The sequence below is a fragment of the Anomalospiza imberbis genome, chromosome 17 (genome assembly GCF_031753505.1).
Source record: "Anomalospiza imberbis isolate Cuckoo-Finch-1a 21T00152 chromosome 17, ASM3175350v1, whole genome shotgun sequence".
In the NCBI taxonomy this organism is placed as follows: Eukaryota; Metazoa; Chordata; class Aves; order Passeriformes; family Viduidae; genus Anomalospiza; species Anomalospiza imberbis.
In genome coordinates this window covers 6219171-6246749 of record NC_089697.1, presented here as the reverse complement: position 1 = coordinate 6246749, position 27579 = coordinate 6219171, and the positions used below count along the sequence as shown (strand labels likewise).

Here is a 27579-nt window from a genome sequence, read left to right as displayed (position 1 = left end):
CATGGAACAACCCTCTACACAGCACAGGTTAAAAAGAAAAAGAAGAGAAGAAAAAGAGTCACTCCTTCAGAGCAAATATGTGAATACCAAATTTCAGTCTGGATGTTACTTGAAGCCTGATGATATCCACTGTTACTTGGCAATTAAAATCTTTATTTCAATCCACAGTACCTCTGCAATATGGTTTTGTGTCATTTTTTAAGAGCTATGGAACTTGCTAATCTCATCTTCTATATTTGTATATATGTGTGACACATTGCATTATCTATTTGGCTAACAAACTCTTCCACAATTAATTTAGTTTCATGCTAGGGAAGCATGAAAATAGATTTCCCCTTCTGGCTGGCTGTAAATAGCTCTTTTTCTTTACTGCTTACTGACCAAAAGGATGTTCTATCTTCATTCTCACTCTTTAGTGGATCCTGTTCTCACTCAAGAACCAGGATACAATGACAGCTGGAGATCAGGATGAAAAGCTGACTGCTGTGCCTTTACACCTGCATCACCTGTGTTTGTACTGCAAACAAACAGACCTGAACAGGGACAGAATCTGGCTTCAGAGGTCCCATTTACTGCTCACAGCCTCACAGGCATCCCAGCCTGCCAGTGCTGCTGCCAAACAAACACCAGAGGGAACAAACCAGCACCAACCACGCCGGCACTTACCGAAGGACAGCATTTGTCCTAGAGCCCTGCGAGACAAAAATCTGTCACCCAAGAGGTTGTCTATTCCTTGGTGAGTGGTGTAACACTTACAATGGGCATTTATTTGCTGCTGTAACTCATATCTCAGGGGACAGAGAGGAGAAATCACAAGGGCTGAACAATCTGACCATCCACCCTCACCTACAGATGAGATCCCAGCTCTGGGAGCTGGTCCTCAGTGGAGGCAAACAATAAAAGCTTATTTCACTTATGTACCTGAGCCATTAACACTACAATACTTGCAGAGAATGGCTTAAAAAAGAAATGTTTTTCCTTGCACTTTAAAGTAGAAAACTGAGCAGCCTTTGGAGGCACCTCTTCTTGCTGAGCCCCTGACCATCACCCTCTTCACGATCTCTCTTCCCACATGACACAAAAAACATTTTGTCCTTGAATTGGGAGTTAGAAGCTTGAATCTTAAAGCCCCCCTGAACTTTTTAATAAAAATATATTGATAAAAGTTTGCCCTTTTCAGCTGGTTTAGCCCATCACCAGCAAAGTCCCAGTGGCCCTGGAGCTGGGTGGCACAGGCAGCCATCACCTCCCCACCCCCAAGTGCTGTGGCGTGGGAAAGCCCTGAGCCCACATTCCTCAGCAGCACTCAGCACAGGAAGGCTCCTGGCTCCTCACTCAAACCTTTCACTAGCACTCAGCAAGGTAAATAAACCATACAGTCAGGGAGCTTCAGACTGCTCCTCTCACAAGCAAGCAGAGGAAGGGTGGAAATATTTGTTTACAGGAAGACACATTTACTCCTGCTCCCTGTGCCTTGGAGAAAGCACCTGCCACTTGCAGAAACTGTTTTCTTTTGCGTTAAAGGCTTGCTGAGCTGGCTGAAAAGATCTTCCTGGAATAAATATCTGAAAAGAAGTGATTTTACCTAATAGCACAGCATGGCTCTAGGGCACGCTCATGCTCACACACAAAGTTTTCCTCAGCCTGACTTGGTACAACTCATGGCTGTGCCACTGCTGCTTTCAAGTGTAATTTGGTACAACTCATGGCTGTGCCACTGCTGCTTTCAAGTGTAATTTTCAAGTGCTGATGCACAAAATTTGCTTGTCTAAACCTCCTGACAATGAAGACACCTTAAAAACCTCAGACCTAATAAAGTCAAGAGTCTGCCTTCTCAAAAGAGCACATGTGGAAGTAGGACAGGTGAAACCTGTAGGAGTCCAAGTGACCAAAAAGTGACCAAAAACCCCAAACCCACATGCTTCCTTTTTTTTTTTTTTTTTAATTTGGTTGCCAAATCCAACACAGGTGTCTTCAGCATGCACTGAGGTATCCAAGCCCCAAAAACCATCTTAGTGTTAGACGTAACATGCTCTAAGAAAACTAGCAGGTGAAGTCTCAGACAAGGATCAACTCTTAGTCTTCAGCTTCCTTAGATAATATCTGGAATAAAATGGATTTTACCTTGTTTTCATAACTGTTTAGGATTTTAGTTGGTCTCAGACTTAAAATAAAAGTGGATGTGTATGCCCACCTTTCACTTTCAGGATTGAGAAGAATTAAGAGAATTAAAAGACGGTTTTGCAAGGGGAACAGCAAAGTATAATGTCACAAAAGGGCCTTTTGCATAAAACCCTCAACAATATCAAAAAGCAAAGTGATCTTTCTCCCCTTCAACAGCTTCTGTAAGAGTTTGGGAAAGTCATGCAATTCCTCTTTGGTTTTCCAACCCTTGGAAAATCTCAGAGGGACGGACAAAGCCAACACAGAGCTTTATCCTCGTGTGCATTCGTCTCTCCTTAAGCAGAGTCACTCTCATTTTTCTTAGTATCAAAGAATCAGGCTGTTAAAAAATACTAGTAGGGAGATTATGCAGCAGTTTAAGCATAGAGCTGTTTGTTCAGGTCAGCATAAGGCAGAAAGGAGCATAATACTGACAGGACTGTTTGCATGAAGTGTAAAACCACCTTTGTTTTGCTTCCATCAGAAACCAGGAACTCACACCAACACAACAATCCCAGGTATGCAGTCATAGAACTAATTAAGAAAAAGAAAACACAGTTTCTGCAGGAAGACAAAGCTTATATTGATCACAGGTGAAATTCTGCTAGGACGTAACCCTGTTAAATCCAGTCCCTCAGCCAGAAATCAATGCCTTGATGAGCAAAACAGATCAAGCAGCGACTTACCTCCTTCCCTGTGCTGACTGCCTGCACCTACAAGCTTTCCACAGCACTGGCAGGAGGAGAATTGGTCCAGCACAGGGCTGTGGGTGGCCCAGGTGACCCTGCCAGCCCGGATCACTCACCGTGCATCTGGTAGGTGTAGGGCGCCTGCCCCGCCGCGGGCGCGCTGAAGCTGGAGCCGTAGCTGAGAAACCCGCTCTGCCCGGGAGAGTGGCTCAGGCTGTCCTCTGTCTTAATGCCTTTGGGGAGCCAAGAGCAAAACGTGAGCGCTCGTCGCGTAGAGAGGTACAGAAAGCAAGCGCGGGAATTAACGACTTTTCAGCTGGATTTTAACCTAACAAACTCTCTTTTTTCACACCTTCTTTCACACACGTATACATATTAGATCTATATCTGTGGATGTGGCAGCCTGGTCAGAGAGTGAGAAAACTAGGTAAGTTTTCCCAGAATTGACTTGTGAGACTTTGGGGAGTTGAAGATTAACAATGATAACTTATTATTATAAACAACCTGCAGGTGTTGTTTTCCTACTCTCTGTTTTCCTGTTTTTCTCAAAGATTGTTTATAAGAAAAGTGTTTTGTTAATTAGCCAATCAGGTGAAATGTATTGATTAATTGACCAATCTAGTCCGCCTGTATCGAACAGTGTATAAAAGAGAAAATTTCAAAGTAAAGCAAGCTACTGTGCAAACCAGCCTTCTGGTAAGTCTGTGTTGATTCTACTCAACAGTAACATAGATATAGATATAGATATAGATATAGATATAGATGATATAGATATAGATACAGATATAGATATAGATATAGATAGATATAGATATAGATATAGATATGTGTGTGTGTGTTTAATTATTTGCATTACCCAAACAGGTCCCCTAACAGCCAAACAAATTCATCACAAATTTATTTGTGACTTATTAATCTATTTGAGTCAGCTACATCCTGTATTCACAACCAAATCCACTTTTGCTAACATGGGTAAACAACCATGAATAATACCGTTCTCAAAAGCAATTTCTGAACATATAGTTTTGTTATAGAATTGAAGAAATTCACTGACACATAAACTTCCTGAAGAGTTATCAGATGCAAGCAATGATTAACAATGGAACAGGACCTTCAGCAAAATAACCTCAAGATTTCTGTTCTCAAAATAGTTATTTTTTACTTGCATTGTATTTTCAGCTTTGGTATCAAAACATTTATTGGCAAGTCCTCCAGGAGGGTTATCATCTACTCAGTTGGATATAACATACAGTTCAGGAACAATAGGTAAGCCTTGAAGCCACAAAAATCTTTTCATTTCCAAAACCAGGCAATTAAACTGATAATTTACAGAGGGAATGGCAGAAGTTGAATTAAACATTGCAAGATGAAACCCTTGCTGGTAATGAAAGGAGTTGATATTTTATTCTGAGATGCTGCTGAGATTGTACAGCTGTATTATTAAAATAAACAGCCAAAGGTGCAACATATTATGAACCCTTTGGGCGAGATCCTTCCTTAGTTTGCATCCTATTTGCACAACAAAAGATGGCCATTGGACACTCCTTGGGTGCAGGGATTAAACAAAGACCCTGCAGATGTTTGGGCACTGGATTTACACACTTTCCATGCTGTTGTCATCTTTTAGCACTTGTAGACAAACTTGTAGACAAGTTGAATTCGGGTGCCTTACCCCAAACATGCTCATTTCTAGCTTAACAAGAAGCAGCAAGTCTGTGCTTGCTGAGGTTTGGAATAAGCTCTTCCAGATAATGTTTTCTCTAATAAAATCACTTATTATAGCTTTAGGTGAGAAGAACTGCGATGCAGTTTGAGCACAAGCTCATAACAAGATGACTGTGAAAGGCAGGAAGTTTATTTGGACAATGAGGGGACAAGTGCTGGTGCAAGTGTGGGGCTTCATCACTGCTGGGGAAGAGAAGCCCCTCTTCCCAACACTCCATGCTTTTCTATTCCATCAGCACTCCACAGGCCACCATTCAACCTGCCCACCCCAGTTACAATTAATCTTCAGCAAATGGGCCTCTTTGGAAGCCTAAAAATTGTTGTCAGACAGCAAAATACCTTAGCACCAAATTAATTTCCACATAATGTTCTGTTTTGTCTAGGAACTGGCTGAGTTTTATTTTTTGTGCCTAAAAACAATACTGCTTCATTGTTCTTGGTTGTCAGCCAGGTGGAGTTTTTCATATGCTGAGCTGAGTATCTTAGAGAGGGTGTACAGGCTGGGGGAGGGAAATCACTGCTCAAGGATGCTAAGAGGTCACCCACAGGATTTATAAGCAGCATATGGGCCTGACACATGTATGCCCTAAGGCCTCTAGGCAGTAGCAAATGGCTCTGCTTTCACCTGCTCTAACAGGACAACTGCTCAGAGTTTTCCTTGGAAGTCAGCCAGCTGATGCAAACACAAACAGCTCCAGGAAAGGGTCTCGAAACATTCCTCTCATCATCCTGGTGGAGCTTTGGATCTGCCAAGGCCACTACCCAAGCCTTCCAGCATGCTGCACTAAATTTCCCTTCAGTAAAAGCTTTGTCTGTATAAAAAATTCTTGTTGGGAAGAGATACTGTATTTGCCAAGTAAACAAAGGTGTTAAGCAGCACAAGAGAAAACAGGAGTGGAAACAAAACTGTGAAGCCATTTTAATGGTGCAAGACAGCCCTCATGGGACTAGCCAGAAGCAGGAAGCTCAAAGCTTTCTGTTAAATAGCTGTATCTAAACGAGAGCAGCATCTCTTTGGCCTTTAGGAGTGGAAAGGAATTTCAGCTTCCTCAAGAGCTCAGTATCCCCATGCAGAGCTTGAGGACACTTAAGGCTTGGTTTAGCAGGCATTCCTCTGCCAGGAGTGCTGGTTTAATTAGCTCCCTGTGCGAATCCCCCAGCTGCTCCTGCCCAGCACTGTCTCCCCACAGCTGTTGGCAAGGCTGTGCAGAAAAGCAGGCAACAAAGCTGACTGGGGTTAGAAATGTTGACTGCACATATAGCCAGTAAGTGCCCATTGAAACACAAACTGTCTTCCAAAACCAAGGTACTCTGTAACATCTCACCCATGCCTTAATTCTGCTCTGCATTTTGGTTTTTCTGCAGTAATATACACAGAAATTTTCTCAAAGTAGCTTGTGTTATTGAAACCTTAAGAAGAATCAAGGATGGCAAAGTGCAGTTTTCATAAATATCGTATTTACTGTACTTTGTCTTGACAGTGAATCATGGGAACACTTACTCAAAAGCTATTACTCTTAAGTGGCACATCCTACTGAACCTGAATTTCTCAGTCTGCTACTGACTAGCTCCAAACTTACCTAGTTTGCAATAACATAACCCATGATATGATGAGCTGATAGGTTTAAAGCTGATGTAGTTCAAAGGAAACCCAGCACTTTTAAAGTCAGACTTTCCTCTAAGCCTAAGAAGACAACGTTGCTGAGACACAAACGACACTTCAGTTTAAAACATAAAGACTCCAAATCAATTTTGCCAGCAGCAGGAGGACGATGCCCTGACAGGACTCTGGGGTACTCACTGTAGGAGGGGATTCCGTAGGGCTGCCCCGGGGGGGGATAGGCAGTGTAGGCAGCAGCCTGCTGGATTCCCGTGCTGTACTGAGCCTGTCCATAGGCTGCCATCGTGGGGAAGGACGGGACTGTCACTATATGGGGATAATGTCTATTCAGAACAAGAAAACAGAAGGGTGTAAGGCAATAGCTACTGCACACGATGCTCTAGAGCACAAGCAGAACAGTTCCAGACATCTTGCTAAAATAACGTTCAACACAGGATGCTGAGTATGTTGGGAACTTGGAACTGAGTGGACTGAAGCAGAAGTTTGTTTTATGAACTATCAGATTAAGCCACCTAAACGCATGGTGACTTTAAGACAGTGCAAATTACATGCAAGTTAAAAAAATAAAATAAAATCAACACTGATTTTTCATGTTTCAATTTGAATTTGTCGAGCAAGTGAGTGAGATGGGAAACCTCCGACATTTCGACACATCCCCTCTGTGGTCACTCATAAACACAACATATTCAAACTGATAAGTTTTGGATACCCAGGGGCACAAAAACACAGTTCAGAGTACCTCAAGCCTTATTACACTCCATATCAAAGAAGATTAAGAAACAGCTACTTCCCTGTGCCAGAGATGTGTGGGGGAACAGGTGGATGGGCTTAGGGCAGATGTTTTTTAAGGTGACAGAAGTCTGCACAAAATGGCTGTTCAGCAAAACAGGGATTTTAAATTACAGCACTTGGCACGAGAACTCACTTTGTGGTGTACAGATGGAGAGGACACTGCGGTGCTGCTTTGCTGCTGCCTGGAAAACAAAATTAAAGGGTCTTAGATTTTCATTGTGTTCTGTTCTGTAGCCAAGCTGATACAATTGTTTTTAGCACTGCTGGTTTGAGAAAAATATACAGGAATCAAAAGACTTTTTATTTTTTAGTTAATATTACCAAACTAAGGCAGGTAAGAATATTCTCTGCTTAACAACAAATATAGATTCAGTTTTAAATTGAGGGTGATACCAGTTGATTGAACTACCAGTTTCTTCTTCTCCTGGGACTGATAACAGTCGTGAAGCTGTGCTTTGCAGCAATGACTCATATGCTAAAGGCTATACTAGCCAATACTATGATTGCTGAAGTGATTTAAACTCACTGAACATTTTGACCTTTTGCTTGTTTTGGTACTCTCCTAGACCATGACTCACTTTCTTTAATGTCCATTAAAATATATCAAATAATAGTAAATATTAAAAATACAACATCATAAATCTTCTTAATTTGAATTTTTTGAGTTAACTATAGCATACCTTATTGAACTACCAGCAATCAAAAAATAACATCAGTAGAAAACCTATCATACAAGTTGATATGTGCAAGATGCCTTCTAATGAACCAAACCAATTGTGTGCTGTAACACTAGCAAAGAAAAATGTGCCACCAGCTTTATTCAGAGATAAATTTATATTTACCAAATTAAAAACTAAGAAACCAAAACCAAACAAAATAAATTAAAACCTGCAACTTGTACTGAAAATGTCACACCAAAATACCACTATGTACATTTTTCAGGTTGCCTCCACAGTGCCATCCAAACTTTGCTCCTCGGCTCCTGGCTGGAGCTGTCATTAATTCAGCATTACAAATGCCAAAAAACTCTCACAATCATCAATAATGACAAGCCACAACTGATTCAGCCGCTGTGTCTCCTGGCTGCATCAATGCACACACCAGACTCACTGCACATGGATTCTCCACCCACCTACAGTGACCAAACCAGCACAACTTCCTTTGTTCAGACATTGGTCAGCTGGCAAATTAAACATTTAAACCATTTTTCATTTAATGAAATATGCAAGTACATATAAAGTCTAAATGCATGCAAACAGTCCTATGGTTTTGGGTAACTTGTACTGCAAACATGGACAGAATGACCAAATAGATCCAAGGAGCTCACATCTGAAATGTTTGTTTGTCCTGATTTAGATCTGTCTTGAAATTGTTCTTTCACACACAACCCTCCTTCACAACATTTTACATGGCTTGATCATTTTACATTATAACACGGAGATTACACCAAACTATTTAAAAAAACACTGCCATTTCATAGGGCAACTTTTTAGACTACATTTCAATTTGCATCATCAGGAGTTCTTAATAAAAATATTAATTACTAGGTCTCATTCTTTTTTTAGAATGTTAATTTATATAATTAATGGTGAAAGCTCTACATGCCCAATCACTAACAGGATCACCTTAATCACTGACAGAAACAAAACCACAAAGACTCTTTCTTCAAACCCCTGCAACCCTCCCACACCTTAGAAAAGTAAAACCCACCTGCAACCCTACCTTGTTTTCTGCACCTATAAAATACGGTACAGTAACCTATTTCCCAAGAAACAGGCAGAGAGGTTTAGTTTAAAATACTGACAAAGGACAGTGTTATATAAAAATGCACATATTATTGACAAAGAATAATATTATACACACGTTATCTATTCACTTATGCATCCACGGAAAGAAGACTGAGTTTAAATCCAAAACTGGGCTTACCTGAGTCACTTTCAAACTCACTATGAAAAATTTGCTTTGACTTACCTGAAAGACAACAGATCAGAAAATTAGGTTTTCAGAGTGTGAAAACAAGAACTACACCATTTCTGTCACTCATTACCAAAGAGAACTGCACTTAAGAAACAAACATTTTACAGTTCATTTCTATAATTCTTAATGGCTTTTACATCAAAAAAACACAGCAGAACAGTTTGAGCACAAGCCTCATTTCTATTCTCTTTGAAAAACACCACAACTTCAAATTTTTGATTTTGGTAGAGAGTAAATAAGTTTGCCAAGAATGCCAAGCAGGAATTTACTGTGTGTGAATATGCAGTATGCTACTGTCACTGACAAGAAAAGGCAAAGTTGATGCTACAGGCAAAATGTGCAAATTATACATTATATATATAATATTTCAATTCTATTGAAAATTATATTGATATAACTGCACATCTCATGACAAGCACCCATGAAAACAACAGGCCAGACAGCTACAAGGACATCTAAATGACTAAGTACTATGACTGGACTTGCTAAATTTAATAATACAGAGCATAAATTTGTGTGCATTTATTACATGAAGAGCTCTGTCAGTCTGAGAATTGTCAAACACACAAGTATTTTCCTGTTCTTCAAATTAACCACAAGTATTTTCAAGGGAAAGAGCACAATCTTGGTAGCACAGGGGATCATTCTGTAGAAAAACACCATAATATTTCTATAAGAAACAAATCAGCGTGAGCTGTCACTGGCAAAGTGGTGTCCAACAGTAGCTCCTGTGTTGGCTCTTATTTATACCACATAACAAAAAACAGTTCCTGCACCAAGAATTTTACAAAATGATGGACCTAAAAATCATTTCTAGCTCTAATCTTTTCTGCAAACAGGAACATTTAAAAGGATGTTTCCTTTAGGCTGTTATTCCTTCTACTGCTCTTGTAAACAGGCAGTCACGATGGGCGTGATTTAACCACGCAATTCCTAATGCCTGAGCAAACATGCAAACAAAACATCTCCTGGCCTTCTAAGAGCCTATAAATGAAGGGTTAAACGTACTACTAAAACATAATAGCCAGTGCCTTTTCCTACCTCCCCTCTAACAGGAAGGCTGACAGATCCTGACCGCAGCAAACAATAGCTGGGATTGTACTAGCAAGAACTAGTTCAGCTGCATCACTTGCCAATAATTTTTTTAGCAGATTTAACATTCTTCTGTTTCCTTCACTTGAACAGTAGGATGGGGTAGGGGGGTGAAGGAGGAGTGCAGATAAATTTCCATCAGAGCCTCAACTCAACCACTGAAAGAATTTGTCCCTGGTACCTGCCAAATGTGAAACTCCAGAGCAGAGGCCAGCAGGGCTGACCATTTGGGGATGGCAGCAGAGGTGTCAGAGCAATGCAAACTGGGGCACAGAGCTGCTTTGGCAGGAGGTTTTCAGGCTGCTCAATACATTTCTGGGCCTGGGAGCCCCCACCTTAACAGCAGCAGCAGCAGAGCCACCAAAGCCCAGGGCTCACGTTCACACCACCACTGGGGCTCCAGCAAAAACTACCAGGTCCACACAAAATACGGTTTACACCTGCAATTCGTGCAGTGGAACAAAAATCTACACATGCATGTGTGTAAATGCAGGCACCAACTATACACAGATATATAATTGCATATGAAATATTTCTATTCCATTTGCATTCAAGCCATTGTGGAACTAAAGGATTCAACCACAGCTGGCGAGTATACAAAAAAACCAAAAAAAAAAACCCAAAAAAAAAGCCACCTCAAAAATCTCAGTTGCTCACTACACTGTAGAACTAATTGCCAGAAGCAGAGGCCTTGCAGTGGCCCTTTGGTAACATATATTCATGTATTTTATGTTAAAGTAGCAAACAGCAAGCAGAAGAGCAGCCTACCTTCTATGTCATCTGGAGCCGTGGCATAAATGTGAGAAAGGTTAAGCTTCAGTCTGTCAGGGCACTCTCTATTTACAGTCAGACTGGGTGATATCACTAGATCTAGCATTTCCTTATACCTGAAGGAAAACAAAGGAAAAATACAATTTATTCATTAATTATGCATGCTTACTAATGATTCAATTTTTTTTCCCTAAGAGTATAAATATTAAAGCTGATTACCTAAACCCAGGCTTCATATAAATTCCACATAATAACATTCACTAAAGTTTTCATCAAAGGGAAATGCTGAATTAAAATGCAGTACTTGCTTCCTTGGAGATTACGCCCATCTGATTAATGAGTTCCCTTTCTTCCTGGATTTTGCCATACAAAAACCAAATTCCAGATCTCTCATATGCCATCAAAGCAAGAATACACACAGCAGTGTCCAGTGAGGCTGCAGAGCAGACTGTAGCAGGCTGAAGATGAAGCTGCGGGCAGTTAGGATCATTATCGAGTCTTACAAGGTAATAAAGTTAGTACTGGTGACAGGATCAGTTTTCCAGGGGACACCCAAACCAGGCACCCCACTACAATGTCCTGGCCATTAGGTGGCAGTGATACAAGGACAGTCCCTTCCACATGAGCAACCTCCTCTGATACAACCAAAAACTTCAAATGATCGACAGCTAGGACTTATATCTCTGAAGAAAAACAGAATTCTTCATGTGTGCACATGACCTACACCACCATGAAAGCTTACAACCTCTGCATTACCAAAACAGTCCAGAAACAAGGACCAAATCATTATTTCAGACCTTATGCATCAAATCAATAGGTCTATTCCTGTGCACACATTTTCAATTCATGTGCTTACCTGCAGACCTTTTCAGCTGCTTGCTTCCCTTGAAGTGTTGGATGTTTTGAATGGGTACAAAATATGTCATTAAGTGCACAGATTTACACACCTATGTCTGCAAGTTTTGGTGAAGACAATGGGGTGAGTACAATAAAGTCTGGCACATTTGATACCTGCACAACTCCTTTTATGAAAGGCAGGTTTCCTTGAAATCTTCACTCCCATCATGTTCTCCCCTTGTTCCCTGTGCAACCAGGGCCTGTGTCCAGAACTGAAGAACCCACTGGGCAAGGAAAACCTGGAGCTAAATTTCTCAGTTAACTGTCTTTATTTCTTTTTAAATACACACAATACAATGGAAACGTATTTGGATTTTCCAAGACTAAACCTGCAGCTTTTGGTTCAAGCCCATAACAGATGATGAACAGAGAACTCAAGAGATTCTGGGTAGTTCTTTGATTTCCATGGCCACACAGAGCACAACCTTAGTTCAGAACCTCAGTTCAGTTCTGTGGAAGTCAGTGGGTGGAATTAGGGCTGTTAGGGGAAAGCATAACTGTGCTCTTGGACAGAGCAGGGTCTGAGCAAGAGCTGATGGGGGAGAGGGAATTCGGTGGTGAGTGGATCCTGGCTGCAGCTTGGTCAGGCTTCCCTTCTCTCATCACTGAATGTGCCTGCCAAGGCAGCTGGCACATCCCTGCTCCCAGGCTGGCACCTCCCCGAGCTGGACTATGCAGGCAGCACCTGGCTGGTAACAATCCCCAGCACACCTAAAACACCCCAAAGTTAAAGAGAGCAGCACACAAAGGTGAAATCGTCAGGCTTCTGCAATACCAATCTATTTGCTTCTGGGAGAAGCCAAGAGGTTTGTTTTGATTTTCTCTTTAAATACCCCTGTATGGCTTTACCAGCTTTGAGAACCAGAAAACCACATACTTTTCCTCTGAACCTACCCAGTCCTTTTTATAAAGCCTGCAAGTCCCTGTGAGGGAGGGCAAGTATTGTTCAGAACAAGCACAAACCAGATCATTTCACCTGTAACTAAACAGCAAAACCAAAGCTAAATTCATTTTCACTTTCTCACCTGACAGCTGCCCAGACAGAAAAAACCATGACCCCTCTGTGAATATACAGAACTACCAAAAACAGGCATGAAGAGGCATAACCATGTACAGTGTCCACAACCTCAATCCTCCTCTGTCCAGGTGGGATCTGTCTGCCTCCCTTGGAAATCCACGTAGGTATCTCATCACCAACACAGCCTCAATTCCAAAGGCTTCCCAAGTATGTGCCATGAAGGAGACCTCATGGATGACCAGCGTGGTAGAAATGTTCTGGATCCAACCCTTGTGTCATCCCTTTGTCCCCAAATGCTACCTGCTACAGATGTGCTAAGGAAACAAGAGCAGCATAAAAATCAGCCTTGCTCTGCAGCTGCACCGTTGTTGCTAGTGGGTCTCAAAGGGTTCCACCTTCAGATGTGTCCTTGTAAGAGGAGCACAACTGGCTCCCCCTCCCTGCCTTAGATACAGACAAACTGAAAATGGAGAAGCACAGGGCCACCGATTGTACCCACAGCCAGTGCCCGCGCCACCGACGGCCTGGAAACGCAACAAGGAGGCAGATGTGTGCAAAGATACAAAAAAATAGTCCCCAGGTGTAAAAAATCCTACCCAAGGGACTCAAACCCAGAGACAGAGCTGAAACAGCAATCCATGACTGAACTCAGAGCACAGCTCACGAGAGGCTTCACTCAGCACTGCAGGAAGTTCTGCTCCGTCTGGTACCGAAGCACAGACTGCAGGGCAGTAAGGGATGGTCACAACCCTTCTTCTGCACACTGAACTTGTGCCAGAGCTTTTTCTCCAGAAAAGCCAGCTGCCACAGAGAAAGGGCTCAGGAAGAATTTTGTGGGGCTTCTCAGTGGGGCAGAATAAGGTACGAGCTGTGGCTTCTGAGGCTCTCTGAAAAGGAGCAGGGCGGGCAGGGGCTTTTTTTTTCCCCGAGGATTTAAGGAATTAGTTTATTCAAATCCACCAGCACCCAATTAATTTTGTCTGCATGGCTGAGAAGGTGAGGTTCCATTTTATACAAGCTCTTCCTTTCCACTCTGAGCACCATCTCATGTCTTTTCCCCTTACTTCCTTAGTGCTATCCCTGAACTGAGGGAAAGCACTGCTGCCACAGATCCTGTCAAGCTGGGGCTGTTCCACCTTGTTTGTCAGATAACACATGCCCTTCAGCATAATCCAAAGCCCCATCATTCATGACACTGCCCAGGCTGTTGCCAAGTGAACAGGAGCAGATGTTTAAAGGGAAATGATCTTTTATAGTGATTAATGCACTTTAATTACACCATTGTTCAGAGATTTCATTAGCTACTCTCTGCCTGATGGTTTTTCTACTAGTTTTGTTCTGTTCACTTTTGTATTCACCAAGGCACATCATATTTTCCTGTTTTTTCAGCTCTCGTTTTAGTTTAGTCTGTATTAGTTGCATGTACAAACAGGTAACTTTTCACAGAACTGCCTGTCTGGTTGTGCATGTCACGTATGAGTGCTGTTAGTGGCTTTGCCTGCTTTGCACGCACCATTTACTGATTTATTCATGTGCATTTCTTGCCTATGGACTTCTTGACAAGAGTTTCTGAAATTCCAGTTTTAATGATGGCAAGCTACAGAAAACAGTCAAATAATGGAACAGGGCTGGTATTTAACACAGTAAATGACATGCTGGAGTGCAACTGATGAAAATATCAGGTCTTTGTTTTCTTTTTAGAGAAAAAACATTTTCTGGCTTAAGCAGTGTACAGTAAATCAGTAATAAAGTTTGCTGAATATGAGCTTTTATTAAAACCAGTGATGGCAGCATCTAGCATGCAGGGCTAACAGACATCTGGAAGAGCTTTTGGCTTCTGTAATTAAGAAGAACCTTGTGTGAATTTGTTGCTCAGCTTTTCCATTAGAATCCCCAACCCAAACCCCAGTATTTTGCCCTGAAAGTTAGCCCACAAAATCTCTGCCAAAAACAGAAACTTTTTTCTAACATTTAGGAAGGAAAAAATAGAAATAAAAGTTGATTTTTTTTTTCTTTTCAGTAATTTTGAAGCTAGGAATGCCAGATTAAACAATTTAAGGTTTCAGATTTTTGACTGAGGTGTTGGGGCAACTGGCAAATCCCCTATTCTTTTACAGTGATGTTTTGAAGGCAGTGATTCCTGACCCGAGTCAAGGCAGTCAAATGTGTGCTGAAGACAGAACTGCTGAGTGATCTAATCTCTCTCCAGCAAAGTACTCAAAAACGGGTGTCCAGTGCCATGGAGGGACCCGGTGTGATGCCTTAAGTTTTAGCTTTCATATTTTCCAGATTCTGTACTGCATTAATACATAACTCTGAACTTCACATAGACTGTTAGCAAGTTCTCACAGTTTAGTCCGACAACACAATCCTTTTTCAGCCTGAGAACTAAGGGCACTATAACAGCTTCAGGCCCAAAAAGTATAAACAACAGGGAACTGAGGAGAGCAAACTGGGAGGATGAGACTGCATAACCTGAGGCTGGAATTGGACAATTAACCCCAATATGTAAATGGACCAAAACTTATAAAAGTGTGAAAACTCGTGACCCGTCGTCCACCTTGGGTGTAGCCCTGGCCAGGCTCTTGTACTGCCCAAGGAGTATCCAGTGAAGGCCTTTTAAGAAATCCTTCCTTTATTCCTTTAACACTGCCTAGCCTCTGTTCTAGGCAGCCTGTCAAGGCATCAGGTGTGCAGACTGAGTCTGCAAGGTGATGAGATCTCCATGGATCATATTTTGAAAGGGTGGATCAGGAAACCACCATGGCATTGTGGGCAGATGGAACCTCACCACAGCTCTGCCCAGCACAGCTGACAAGCCAGAAGGCACCAGCCACAGATCAAGGAGTCTCCTTCCAAAGCCTGGAGCTCTGCTGCTCAGGCAGAACCTCAATCCTCTCTCAGTGTGCTCCCACTTGTTATTAACATCCTCCCCACAACACACTAAAGGCAGCTCGGGGCACTTCCATCCTCCCCACGGAGGCAGTGGACTTATGCCTGGGAATCTGCACTTTTCACTCATCTCTACTCCATTTCTGGGGTGAGAAGACAGAATTCTGGCTTCAAAATGTACCTGAATGGTAAAAAAAAAACATTCAAAGGAGAGCTTTCAGAGCATTTTCAGCAAAAAATACACCTGGGTAGTATGAGGTACCAGGGTAAACTCAATGGCTGAGTGATTGAGAGATTTCAGAGGGAATATGTGCAAGGAAAAGCAGGGCATTTTCCCCAAAATGACACCAGTCTGCAGGAGGGCATCTCAGCAACAGAAAGGACAGTCAGGAGTGAAAGACACCAAGGGGAGGGAAGCTGGCATGGCTGTGGGAAAAAGGAGAATGAGCTCTGCATCTGTCATCAGTGAAGGAACTGAAGAGGTAGGAGCCCTGCAGGTGAAAAAACCGAAACTGCTCCCCTTGGGAAAAACCTGCCAGAGCCTACAGTGGAAAGGACAAGTACTTCAAGGGAGTGAGAAATTGCAAGGTTTCTCAGAAATTATGCTCCCTGCAACAATCTCATGCAGTGATCTTCTCAAGAATTTTTACTTGTAGCTGGATGGAGGCCAAATACAAGCTTAAACCACTAGATCTTCCTAAACATATGCATATGCCAACACAGAGCCCTAGGCAGGAGTGGTACAAGCCAAGTCCTCTGCTTTTAGCTCTGCTGGGAAGGGGAGGAGTAGAGACAGAGATTGCAGCCCAATTGCAAGAGCAACATTTGTGTCTTGCTTCCGTGACTTTATCTGGTTTTAATCAGTAATCAACCGCTTTCATCTTTCTACCCTCCTAAAAAAAACGGTGCAGATTGCTAAGAAATACTTGATGATTCCAGTGGTATTCATAATTAAAAATATGACAGTCTGATTCCCCACTATATTTCAGAAGTGAATCACATGCAGAAAAATCTGAAGATGGCTTTCTCACTCTCAGATTCAGAGAAAACAAACAAAACCCATCCCAGTCCTAAAAAGTTTGAGTTTAATTCATTCCTAGGAAACACAAGATTAATTTTTTTCCCATATGGATAAAATTTTCAAAAGCACCTGCTATGGCTCATTAATTTTCATTGGGAATTAAAACTTCTACTGTTTTAACTCCATGGGAAGCTTAGTAGTTTAGGCAGCCTTGCCAGGACATTTGGTAGCAAAATTCTGCTCCCAATTTTACTCTGCTTCTGTACAAAAATAAAGGAATCATTCATAAGCAAAGAAAACAGTGTTATCTTGCAGCCACCTTCCACATGGTATAATCATAGGGAATCTCCCACACTGAAGATTTTGGCTACTTCTATCCACACATTTCAAAAGCAGAGGAAAGTAATTTCATTTCCTCTGTCAGTACATTCCTCCCCGCTCTGTTTGGCCGTTCTTCTCTTGATCTATAATAGATTCTTTGTTCCATTTCAGAAACTCAAAAATGCTTCAGCAGGTGAAAGCCATGACCCTGTTTTCTCTTTTATAATGAGTCTCAGTTCACCCACAAGCGCATCTGATAGATGCACGCAGGGAAAGCCTGAACAGGCATGAACTTCACCCTGGGCTGGCATTAATGCTCACGTCCAAGACTGGCGGCGCAGGCTCGATGACAAGACATCCTTTCAAGGTGACCTGCAGGGCAGAAGCCTCGGGCTGTTTATATTCCTGAGAGCTGCTTTTTACTGATGTAACTACACAATAAAAGCAGCAGTACTTGTCTGGATTTATCATTGCCCAGCCTGTTTCAGACACAAAAGGAAGAGGAGTCCTCACTATGGCTGTAGCACAGCCCTGGGGTGGGGGTACAGAGCTGCACTGGCCTCCAGCACGTGTCATCTCAGGCTAAGGATGAAGCCAAGAGAAACAAGACAAAAGTTATGTGATAGGTAAGGAAAAAAAAATGTTTGGTTAACACTGAGATTTTTTAATTCCTTTTTTTTTTTTTTTAAGTGTTAATTCTAAACAAGTTTAAGAAGAATAACTGAGAAAAAATAACAAAATACATCAATTCTATCAATTCTTTCACACTTCTGAAACCACTATTGTTTAAAAATAACCAAAGTATTCAATCAGCTTTAAAATCTTTCCCCACATGGTTTCTGTGTTTTGTCTTTTTTTTTCTTTGAATGAAAGTCTTTTTATCAAAATTTTACTTTCACTGGAAGTTTTCTGTCTTGCTCTAACCCATAGACCAGACAGTGAAAAACAGATGAAAATTCCTGTCTCGTGAATTTTTTGAGGCGCATTAACTTTTTTTTTCCCTCTTTTTTTGGAAGGAAAGTCAGCCTTAAGATTTTTCAGTGCTTGGAACCGGCACAAATAACTGCATGCCTTGTTTCCCTGGAAGTCCTGAATTTCCAGAAGCATTGACTTGCTTCACCAGGCTTCATCACCTGCTATTCCAGTCTGCTTTTCATTGATTTTTCTTTAAATATACTATTTTTTTCTTTAAATATACTATTTCTTTTTTTTTTTTTCTTTAAATACACTATTTCTTTTTTGGCTCAGACCTGTTAATTTAAAAAAAAATGTTCTTCCTCCTCCTAGCAGGGCTTCACTACTGCCTTCTCCAGGTGCTGTTTTCCTGATCCCCCCTGCAGACACAGTACACTAAGGTGAAAAATGGGGATGACCTTGGCTGGGATTCCCCTGCATTTCCTGCAATTAAAATGGGAGAGTTTGAAGGAAGATAGAGCAGGGGGAGCAGCAACATTTCTGGCTGAGCAGTCCATAGTAAAGGGGATTCAGTGCACATAAAACCACCCAAGACAAGGCACCTTCACCATTCATTCTGAAAGCACACTCAGAGGCAGCTCGGAAATTAGAGTGAGCTCATGATGGGGCTCACACCACAGACCTTCAACCTGGCAGCCCGACCAGAAATACATCATGACACTGGCTGGAGTCACTGGGTCTTTTAAAATTCATTTCAAGAACAGTATTTCACTTATTCTAAGTTAAAATGAGAAAGTAGAATTTTTCACAAAGCCTTTTTTTGGTCTGTTGGATCTATTTGCCAAGTGGAGCAACCCTTGCAAAGATATTATTTTCCAAAGCATAAACTTACTCAGCTTTCTTACTGTGAACAAGCAAGTACCACACAGAACAGGATACACTGATAAAGAAATACTGTGAGCTTACAGCCTACAGTGATTTGAAATATAAAGTTGTATGTGTATGCATACATACAAAAGTACACAAATAATCTCTTTCAGCTTCCACATTCCTATTTGACATTCACAAGCTTTTTAATTTCATCACACCTCTTCCTATTCAGATCCCCCAGGCACGCAAGGGCTGCATGTGACTGCAGAAAACCACTCCAGCAGCTCCAGCTGCAGAATTAAGGCCCTTCATAAATAACTGCAAAATAACTGCTCCCAGAGTCAGGGCTTCCCAAGCCAAGGGCTGCAGAATCCAGCTCATGACAATTGTCACTATTTAGGCACCTCTTTCCACCTTGAATAACTACATTTTTTACTCCTTCTCCTCAGAATCACAAGGGCTAAAGACACAAATAGATATATACACATGAAATTAAGAGTTTATTCCCCTCAGTTTTCTGCTTTCTCCTCACATGTCATGGTGAGTAAAGAGCAGCATCTATGCTGGAAAATGAAACTCTGGTGTTACCAGGAAAAAACTCATTCTCAGGTGTGTGTGTTTGCAGGGCCTTCTTTTGTAAAACATTTTCATCATCAATACGCTGTAACATAAAGCAATTACATAAGCAAAATTAAGCATCCAGAAACTACTTCAGCTCTACCATACCAGGATGAAGTGGAGACAATAAAGCACTGAACATCACAGAAAAAAAAAAATCTGCTTCAAAAAATAGTGGAAAATCACAAATAGAAAACAGAGCTTTCCTTGCTCACCAGTGGAGCCTTGGGCACACCTGCCCAGACTCCAGTGGCATGAGAGAAACTACTTTTAGGCAATAATTTTTGTAAAACTAACTATTCGGTGAGGCAAGTAATAACTTCTCTGAAACTCCATTTGATGCAGCAGGACAAGATAAATCATCATAAGTTGCAGAGGGCTTGGAAGGGAAAGCACCTCACACAGCACACAGCTGGAGCTGCAGGGCAGCAGGAATTCTATCCCTGCACAGTTTAATGCAGTGAAAGTTGGCCATTAGCTGGAACAAGTGCCAAGGGAAAACATTTTCCAGAAAGTTTAGAGCATTTATACCACCCACATCCTAACAAAAAACTCCTCATTCAAAAGGTAGTGATGCACCATGCACAAAGCTGCCCCAAGCCTCACTGTGTGAGCAAGTTGGTCTAGTGGCAGGGGGGTTGGAACAAGATGATCTTTAAGGTCTCTTCCAACCCAAGCCATTCTATGATTCCATGAAGCTCCCACAGAAAAATCAATGTATTAGAAAATACTTGCTCATGCTGCTTTGAGAAGTAATACTCTTACTAAAATCCACACAGGTAAGTATGTGCAGGAAAAAGTGGCACTCACTCACAACGGGAAAGCTCTCACAGAGGACACAATGAGATTAATTCTGTCACACAGAAATAGCAGATCAAACCCTGCTCTGACACTCAGAAAACCTGGGGTTTTCTCCCTGCTCTGCCCTGGCAACTCAGCTGATTCCTGGGCGAGTCCTTTGTGCCACCACTGTGCTTCCTGACCTGGAGAAGCTGCAGGACAAGTGTTCCTCTTTATGCATGTGAAGCATTCACCAGTGCAATGCTGTCCTACTCTCTGTGAGACCTCCAGGTACTGCAGCCTTAAATAAACTGCAGTAACAAAAGATATATATATATATAATTTTCCCTAGGGCTGCAGTTTACCTTGAAGTAACATTGAGTTCTTCCAATCGCTATGAGATTGGGCAAGTTTCTCAGGACTCCATTAAGGCCTCTGTAAAACTGGGAACTACAGTATAAATTGCCAATTAAGCTCTTTTTAGGGGCTGGAAAGTCTTCTGAAATCTTTAGGTGGAATCTGTTACACTGCTGGAGTATTGATATCCATGCCAATGAATAATGACCAACGTGAACATGAGACAGCCAAGAAGGAGGCGAGGCACGAGACCTGTCCTTCAGGGCATGTTCTCTCACTCATTTTTGGTCCAAAATCTCTCCATTCCCAGACTATGAGAATTTCTTCACCATTTTGATTTACTTCTCAAACCTGTCAGAGTCCTGCAATGGCTCCAGCAACCCACTAAGAAAGGTAGGGCTGCCCCTTTATAACAGGCCTGTGTCAGCACCTCCGTTCTCAGCCTGTAAAGGAGGAGCACTTGGGGAATAATAATTCAGAAAGAGCTATGGGAAAAGAACTATGAAACGTAAGTTAGCTAAAGGACTTTGGATGTGAGGGAAAAGTCTAGGATAACAGTACAGGTGAGGCTGGAGTGAGAATGACGTACTCTCTCCTTGGTTAAATCCCTCAAGTCAGACTTTCTCCAAGCAGAGAAGACAGCAAAGAGCTGTTGTGTGTGTAGAAGGCTGAAGAATCTCTGATTGCCTCGTTTTCCTTATCAGTAAAAGAGCACTGATGGTGATATGACTATGGCACTTCTGAACAGAACTGCTCTGGCAGTGCTACAATTTCCAGAAATACCAGGTTCACAAAGTTTCAACCATTCTGTGATCAACAGTGAATTTCTGGCTGGGTCATCTTCAAACATGTTGAGCCAAACCAGTTGATCCTTATAATACAACAAGAGCTGCTCCCCTCCTTTTGATGCTGCTTACACAAATGCTGTAGGCAAGGCTGGTCCAGAACTACTGCAGCTGCGATGAAGGGCACTGCACATGCAGCTGCTCACTCAATACCATTTAACCCTGAAGCTGCTTCCCCACTGCACGGCCTGGATGAGGAAATCCAACTGTACTCTGATACACCTTCCCTGTTTAGATACCAAGCAAGTCAGGTTACTGGATTTAGTGACTATGTGGTTACATAAATCAGATTAATGAACTTCTAACATTCCCTTAGTCGCAATCCTTCCTCTTGGAGAAGAGGAGAGGATGCTCCTGGAAGAGAGGCTATCACTCAGCTGAATTCAAGAAGTTATCCTACCCTCCTTTTCTTCAAAGATACAACTAAAGCCATCTTTTCTCTCCATTTTTGACTCAAAATAAAAATCAATTGTCATTATGAATAATATTTCTGTAGTAGAAGTTGGTTACCTCACCAGTAGGAATACTGAAATGTCAATTTTTTTGTTCCTGTGTCTAAAACTGGAAGGCTCAAAAGGGACAAACTGAATCAAGAGGTTGGCTGACAATGGCAGTTCCTAGATAAAAGTGCAGCAGATTTCTCCTTTTAAAGAGCTACAGCACAAATGCAGCGAGCAAAGTATCACAATGGAATTGCTACTCATCTTGGAGATGTTAAGAGAAAAAAGGACAATAATTAAAAGCAGTGCTTGAGCAAAATGCACTTTGTTACTCATACCAGTTAATAGTGTGGAAAAAGCCAAGGGGAACAGGAATCTACTCAGAGCAGTGTTTTCCTTGATATTAACTCCATTAATAATTTGTTTCTGTGGGTATTTGAAAGTCAGGCTAAAATAACACAGGAATAACAAATGGGACAGCATGATTCACTTTGTGTGTTCAGGTGGGCCAAGGTCTGATTTCCTACGAGTTTTGGTGGGACAGGCTGACGCTTTTTTCTTTAAGCCCAGGTGAAATTAACCCGGGCCCAAGCTCCCAAAACTGCTGGCTGTTAGGTTTATTTTCAAGACAGAGGGAAGGAATTTTTGCAGGGATAACCAGAGGATATTAACAAAGAGGAGTCACAGAAATCCTGCCATCCAGTCACTGATGCTCTGCAGGACAGCACGGTAGTAAAAAACCCCAAATAAAACAAATGCACCACCCAATGCCATGTACACAAATGTCCCTGTTTTCCTTTGCAAAACCTGATCTGATAATGAAAAACACTTCCTGGAAGTGCCATTTTATGATATTAAACAGGCCTCAAATAACTTAAAGTACAGAGGGACACTGACATTTGAACTGCAGGAGTTTTGTTTTCCGTCTTGTTTTTCCCCACTGTGAATATCGCATTTGAATAACTGAAATTTTCAAAATCTTTTCCTCCTTTCACCATGATGTAATGCAAGTGTTGCACAAGAATAACAATGTAGAGCTACTGCTGCTGGAGCCAAGTTTGGCACCAAGAGAGATTAGGGTTGGCACCATACACCATGACCTTTAAAATAAATTTGGCAGCCTTGCTCTTGCCACTGCTGCCACAAACAGAAGTCAGGGCAGTAAATGGAAAAGTGCTGAAAGAGACCATGAGTTTGTAACTGGAACAAAGATGCCCATTAGCCAACCACTTAATCTAACACCTTCTCATATATGAAAAGTAAAGAGTTTTACAATGGCATGTCAAAATTAGCAGCAGTAGCAGGGACCAAAGTGTAACATAACAGTGCCTCTCATCTGTCCATCACACCAAACTGAGCCTACAAAACCCACCAGCCAGCTACCTGTCAGCCAGGAGAATTAACATGCACAACTGCAAATTCCACCAGACTATTCAAAGAAAAATACTTGATCTATACAAGAGCACATCTGTCTCAACAAATTTTCCCTTTCCAGTACTTTTCAGTTATGCTTTCCCGGGAGGACATTTGCTCCTATTCAGTGATGCTGGAACAGCTCTCTGGAAAGAGACACATATGTGTGTTTTTCTCCTTTATGCAGATGGAACAGAGGAGAAATGCAAGGTTTCCTCACTGTATCCCTCCTGGCTTGAACTGAACGAGCGTGGGCTGATTTTCTCTGCTCTATAAAAGGAGTCTGATGATTTGTGATGTGGACATCTGTCTGCAACTGGACAGACGCCACCAGCTTATTTCACACAGACAACTAGACAGCCGTGTAATAGCAGCATCTTTCAATTGCTACCTTCATTTTTTTTAAAGAAACCTCATTACCTAGCAGAAGAGCTCCATATTCCATTCAAAATTTCACTACATTTAAAAATTCTTTAAGCACCAACTCTCAAATAAGGGACCACCTTGACCTGTGATAAAAGTCAGAAGCATGTGTGGTGCTGTAACAGCTTTTTGTCACTTGGTTAGCACCAGAACATGTAAGAACATTCAAGGCAGATTTCAAGCAGTAACTTTCATCAGCTGTACCAACAAGCACTCCTAATGGGATAGCCAGCATGGTGTTTGTATGGGGAGGCACACACAAGTTACAGACTCCTTTTACAGCTTTGTTTTAAGGTGAAAATGCACTTTTTCCCTCACTACCAAAAATTAAAATAAATGAAAAAAATAGGGTCTGATTACTATAACCTAACTTTTCTGATGGCTTCAAATTCTTCTAAAGTCCTGTCAAATACAAAAAAAAAAAAAAAAAAAAAAAAGGGCAACTTTCAATGATGACAAACCATGCTATCTTTTATTAGATGTTCACAGCTTCAGTGGCAAAACTAGCATCTTAAAGCCCACTTTGTTTCTCTAATGAGCACTTTTCTCCTATCATATTATACCCTTGGGAGCCCCGGTCGAACTCTCAAGAAGCCACTCTGTGACACAGCTCATCACCTCTGAGGCCACCTGCCAACAGCAGCCACTCAAGCCCAATTTGGGACTGCTGGGAACAAGAGGGATCCAAACCAGCAAGAGGCAACTGTGTCATTCACAGATAATTCGAGATAATTCCCTGCAGGTACAGAAAAAGGCAGCTCCTAGTGTTCGTACAGATAATCTAAGAAAAGAGTTTTGTCATCTGTACAGATTAAAAAATCCAGCTGCAAGTAAAAGCCAACTTTCACTGCTTGGATATTTGAGAACAAGCTCACATGTGCCATGGAGAAGGTGACTGCCTTAGAATTAAAACTCAGATTTGATCTGCAATTTCCTCAGTTTAAAGGCAAATTTCGCTTGCACACATAGGACTTCAAAGGCCCTCACCTGTCCACAGCCCAGAAGAGCAGCCTGACAGCCTGGTTCAACAGGGCATGTGTTTCCTGACATTGGATTAACTTCAGCTCATCACCTTCAGTGTCGCTTTTCTCTGACACTTCTATGGAGTAACTTCTAGCACAGACAAAAGAATCAAAGTCATTTCCTGCCTCCAGCTACTACAGGATGGCACAGATTTGTCCAATTCACTCACAAGCAGCACGCAAAGATGCTCTTGCTGACTCCAACTGTTTGCAGCAATGAGCAACCAGAAAATAAAAAAAAATAAAATCAACAGTGCAAAATATATGAGTGTAGTGCTTGGCTTAAAAAAAAAAAAAATACAGCAGCTCACCTCTTTTTCCCCTTCACAGAAAATCTGGTAACTCTAGTGAAAAAAAAAAAAAAAACAAGGAGAAAGGGGACTGTGCCTAATTTCAGATTGTGTTTTGCTTTCTTTTTTTAATTAGTGCATAGATAGGAGTAATACAAAAATAGGAGCAAAGGTATCTGAGCTCAAGCAAGTTACAGTTCTACATTAATTTCCCTCAATCACTAATTAGAGAGCCACCTTAAAATACTAACACAAATAGAACTGCTATTAGAAAAACAATTTACTTTATTTCTTGAGTGGAGTAGTCAGAAATGGCAAGTTTGATGCCATGATCCAGTGGCCAGGGCTCTCGTAAGGCAGACTTGGATTCAGTCCTGTGTTAGCCACAAGTTTCCTGTTACCAGAGTAGTTTACAAAGCCAACTCCTATTTAACCTGCCTGCCTCTATTCCCCTCCTCTGTAAAACAGGGGTTTCTGCATTTTTACACTTCTGAGCACAATGAGCTCAAAATTATGGAGACAACATGCTGCACTCAGGTAAATCAGCACAAGGATATGAGGAAGAAAAATATCTAAACACCAAAGACAGAAAAGCAGCCCTACACCTATGAAAAATGCCATGAAACCAGTGTATTTCTAACTTCTGCTTACCACTTCAGAACCTTTCTCTGCTCTTGTGCCTGTGCAGGGAGCAGGCACTGCCTGCAGTTGTCAGAACCAAACAGAAGCCTAAATCTCACATTCCTATTCCCTCCTAGACCACATAACATCCATCCTCATTCCAGCACCCAACTTCTGCACGGGTAAACTCTGCCTTTAATTCACATTTGGCCGTGTAACTCCTCTATCCCAGTCACATCACCCCAGTGGGTCTGCTCCTATCTGGAGAGGAGGTGCCAGGTTTGTGCATCTCCTGCCCGCACATGTCCTGCCGTGCTTCACATGGAGCATGACCAATGTGCTAACCCCTGGACAGCTGCTGGTTTTACAGGCTGTCATCACAAAGACTGCCTGTGTGCCTGCTGGGAGGGGGTGATTCTTTAGGAGCCCAGCAACTGCATTCATTCCTTCAGTTCAGCTGCAAATTTAAGCGTGGAATTGAAATGCCGCTATTAAGAGAACCAGCCTTGCTTAGTTCAGCTTCTAATCACAAACTGGCACTGGGGGATCATCTGATGTCTTAAAATCCTGCATCCTGCATTCAAACACAGTTCCTGAAGGTTCATAGGGTGCATTTTCACCAAAAGATATTGCAGAGTAAATGGGTGCAAAGATTCTAAACTGCAAGGTCTCACAGGGGAGGACAACATGTGCCAGAACCTCCATCTCCTAAACTCATCTAGGAACTGCTTCCTTAGTGTTCATGTACCAGTGGGTGAAAGCTAAGAGAGACAAAAGTCATTAAGAAAATAAGACAAAATAAGAAGAATGTGTGACACAGAAGTAAAAAGCTCTTGGGATGTGAGCTGGAGAAAAGCCTTTTGAAATACTTTGTGGAGTACTACTGAAAAAAAGAATTTCTGAAACCTTTATGTGCACTGGATTAAAAAAAACCCAAAACAACCCCAACAAAACCCACAAAAACTTTCAGTACAATTTCTAAACAAACAAAACAAGTTTCTGCTAGAATTACACTCCATCTATTTCCCTCCAATTCTTGTGGACTGCCACAAGAACTTGAGTTTCTGGCTTGATGGAGAGAAGTTAACAACATCTAATTGAAAAAGGCAACGTTTTCCTTGTCCTGCCACATACCACTTTGCCAGTAAAAACGTGAGAGAAATAATTTGAAAAGCACGTACACACACCTTAAGCAAAAGTCCAAGTTTTAAGAACAACAGCCTGACAGTGAAAGCTGTAAGAATTAAGATTTTTCTCGAAGCTAAGCATACATTTTTCCATGCAAGCAGCTGAATCATGGGTATTTTAAAGAATAGTTTATTAAGCACAATATAGCACATCTCATACTCAGCTCTATAAAATATGTCCAGTGCTGCACAAAGCATTAAAAAGCATTTAAATCTGGAACTTGCTGGCATCCACTGGCACAGCAGAAGAATTGAGAGAACTAATCTAACAGCTGTCTGGAAACACAGCAGATTTATACCGAGGGTTTAGTCATTAACTGTAGTTATCTGACTTATACCAGAACACTGAATGAGCAGTGGTGGTCTCTAGATTAGTGCAATGTATGGCAACCCCCAAAATACAGTCCTGGCTCCAGGATGCTGAAATTAATTGCTTTGCTTCTTAGTGGAAGCATTCCAGTCTGGTTAATAAAAAAGTGGAGTCAAAGAAAAAAGCCAAATAAAGGCTATGTACAACTCAGTTTATCAAATACCTGTGCACAGAGTGGGTTTATTAGTCTTCTGCATTGCTAGAGAAATTAATTTGCAGGCTACACACAACAACTGGGAAATTGGCATGAATTAATAGCCCAACACTTTTTCTGGTTCCTGGTATACATTTGTATTTATTTTTTAAAGGGAGAAGGAGATAACATCACAGATACAGAGGCATAAACAACATCCTTAACTGTATGGAAACTTAAATCTAAGTATGCATTTGAGATTGCAGTGTATGGCAAATATTGCTAATTGGGTTAGAATTCAAATGTCAAGTTTGGT

General features: G+C 41.6%; 1 protein-coding gene across 6 annotated transcripts in view; it reads right to left on the bottom strand.

The window, feature by feature from the left end:
* The window catches only part of EYA2 (EYA transcriptional coactivator and phosphatase 2), a 91688-nt gene that overhangs the window by 42705 nt on the left and 21404 nt on the right, over positions 1-27579 (bottom strand). For 5 of the 6 annotated variants that reach the window (XM_068207615.1, XM_068207613.1, XM_068207616.1 and 2 more), the window contains 4 exons: positions 10828-10946; positions 7124-7172; positions 6379-6521; positions 2969-3085 (listed from right to left, as the gene is read on the bottom strand). In XM_068207615.1, coding sequence (XP_068063716.1) covers positions 2969-3085; positions 6379-6521; positions 7124-7172; positions 10828-10936 — 418 coding nt within the window. In that variant the 5' untranslated portion in view covers positions 10937-10946. Of the gene's footprint in view, positions 1-2968; positions 3086-6378; positions 6522-7123; positions 7173-10827; positions 10947-19352; positions 19375-27579 lie in introns of those variants that run through there. The other variant, XM_068207614.1, reaches the window with a different exon arrangement.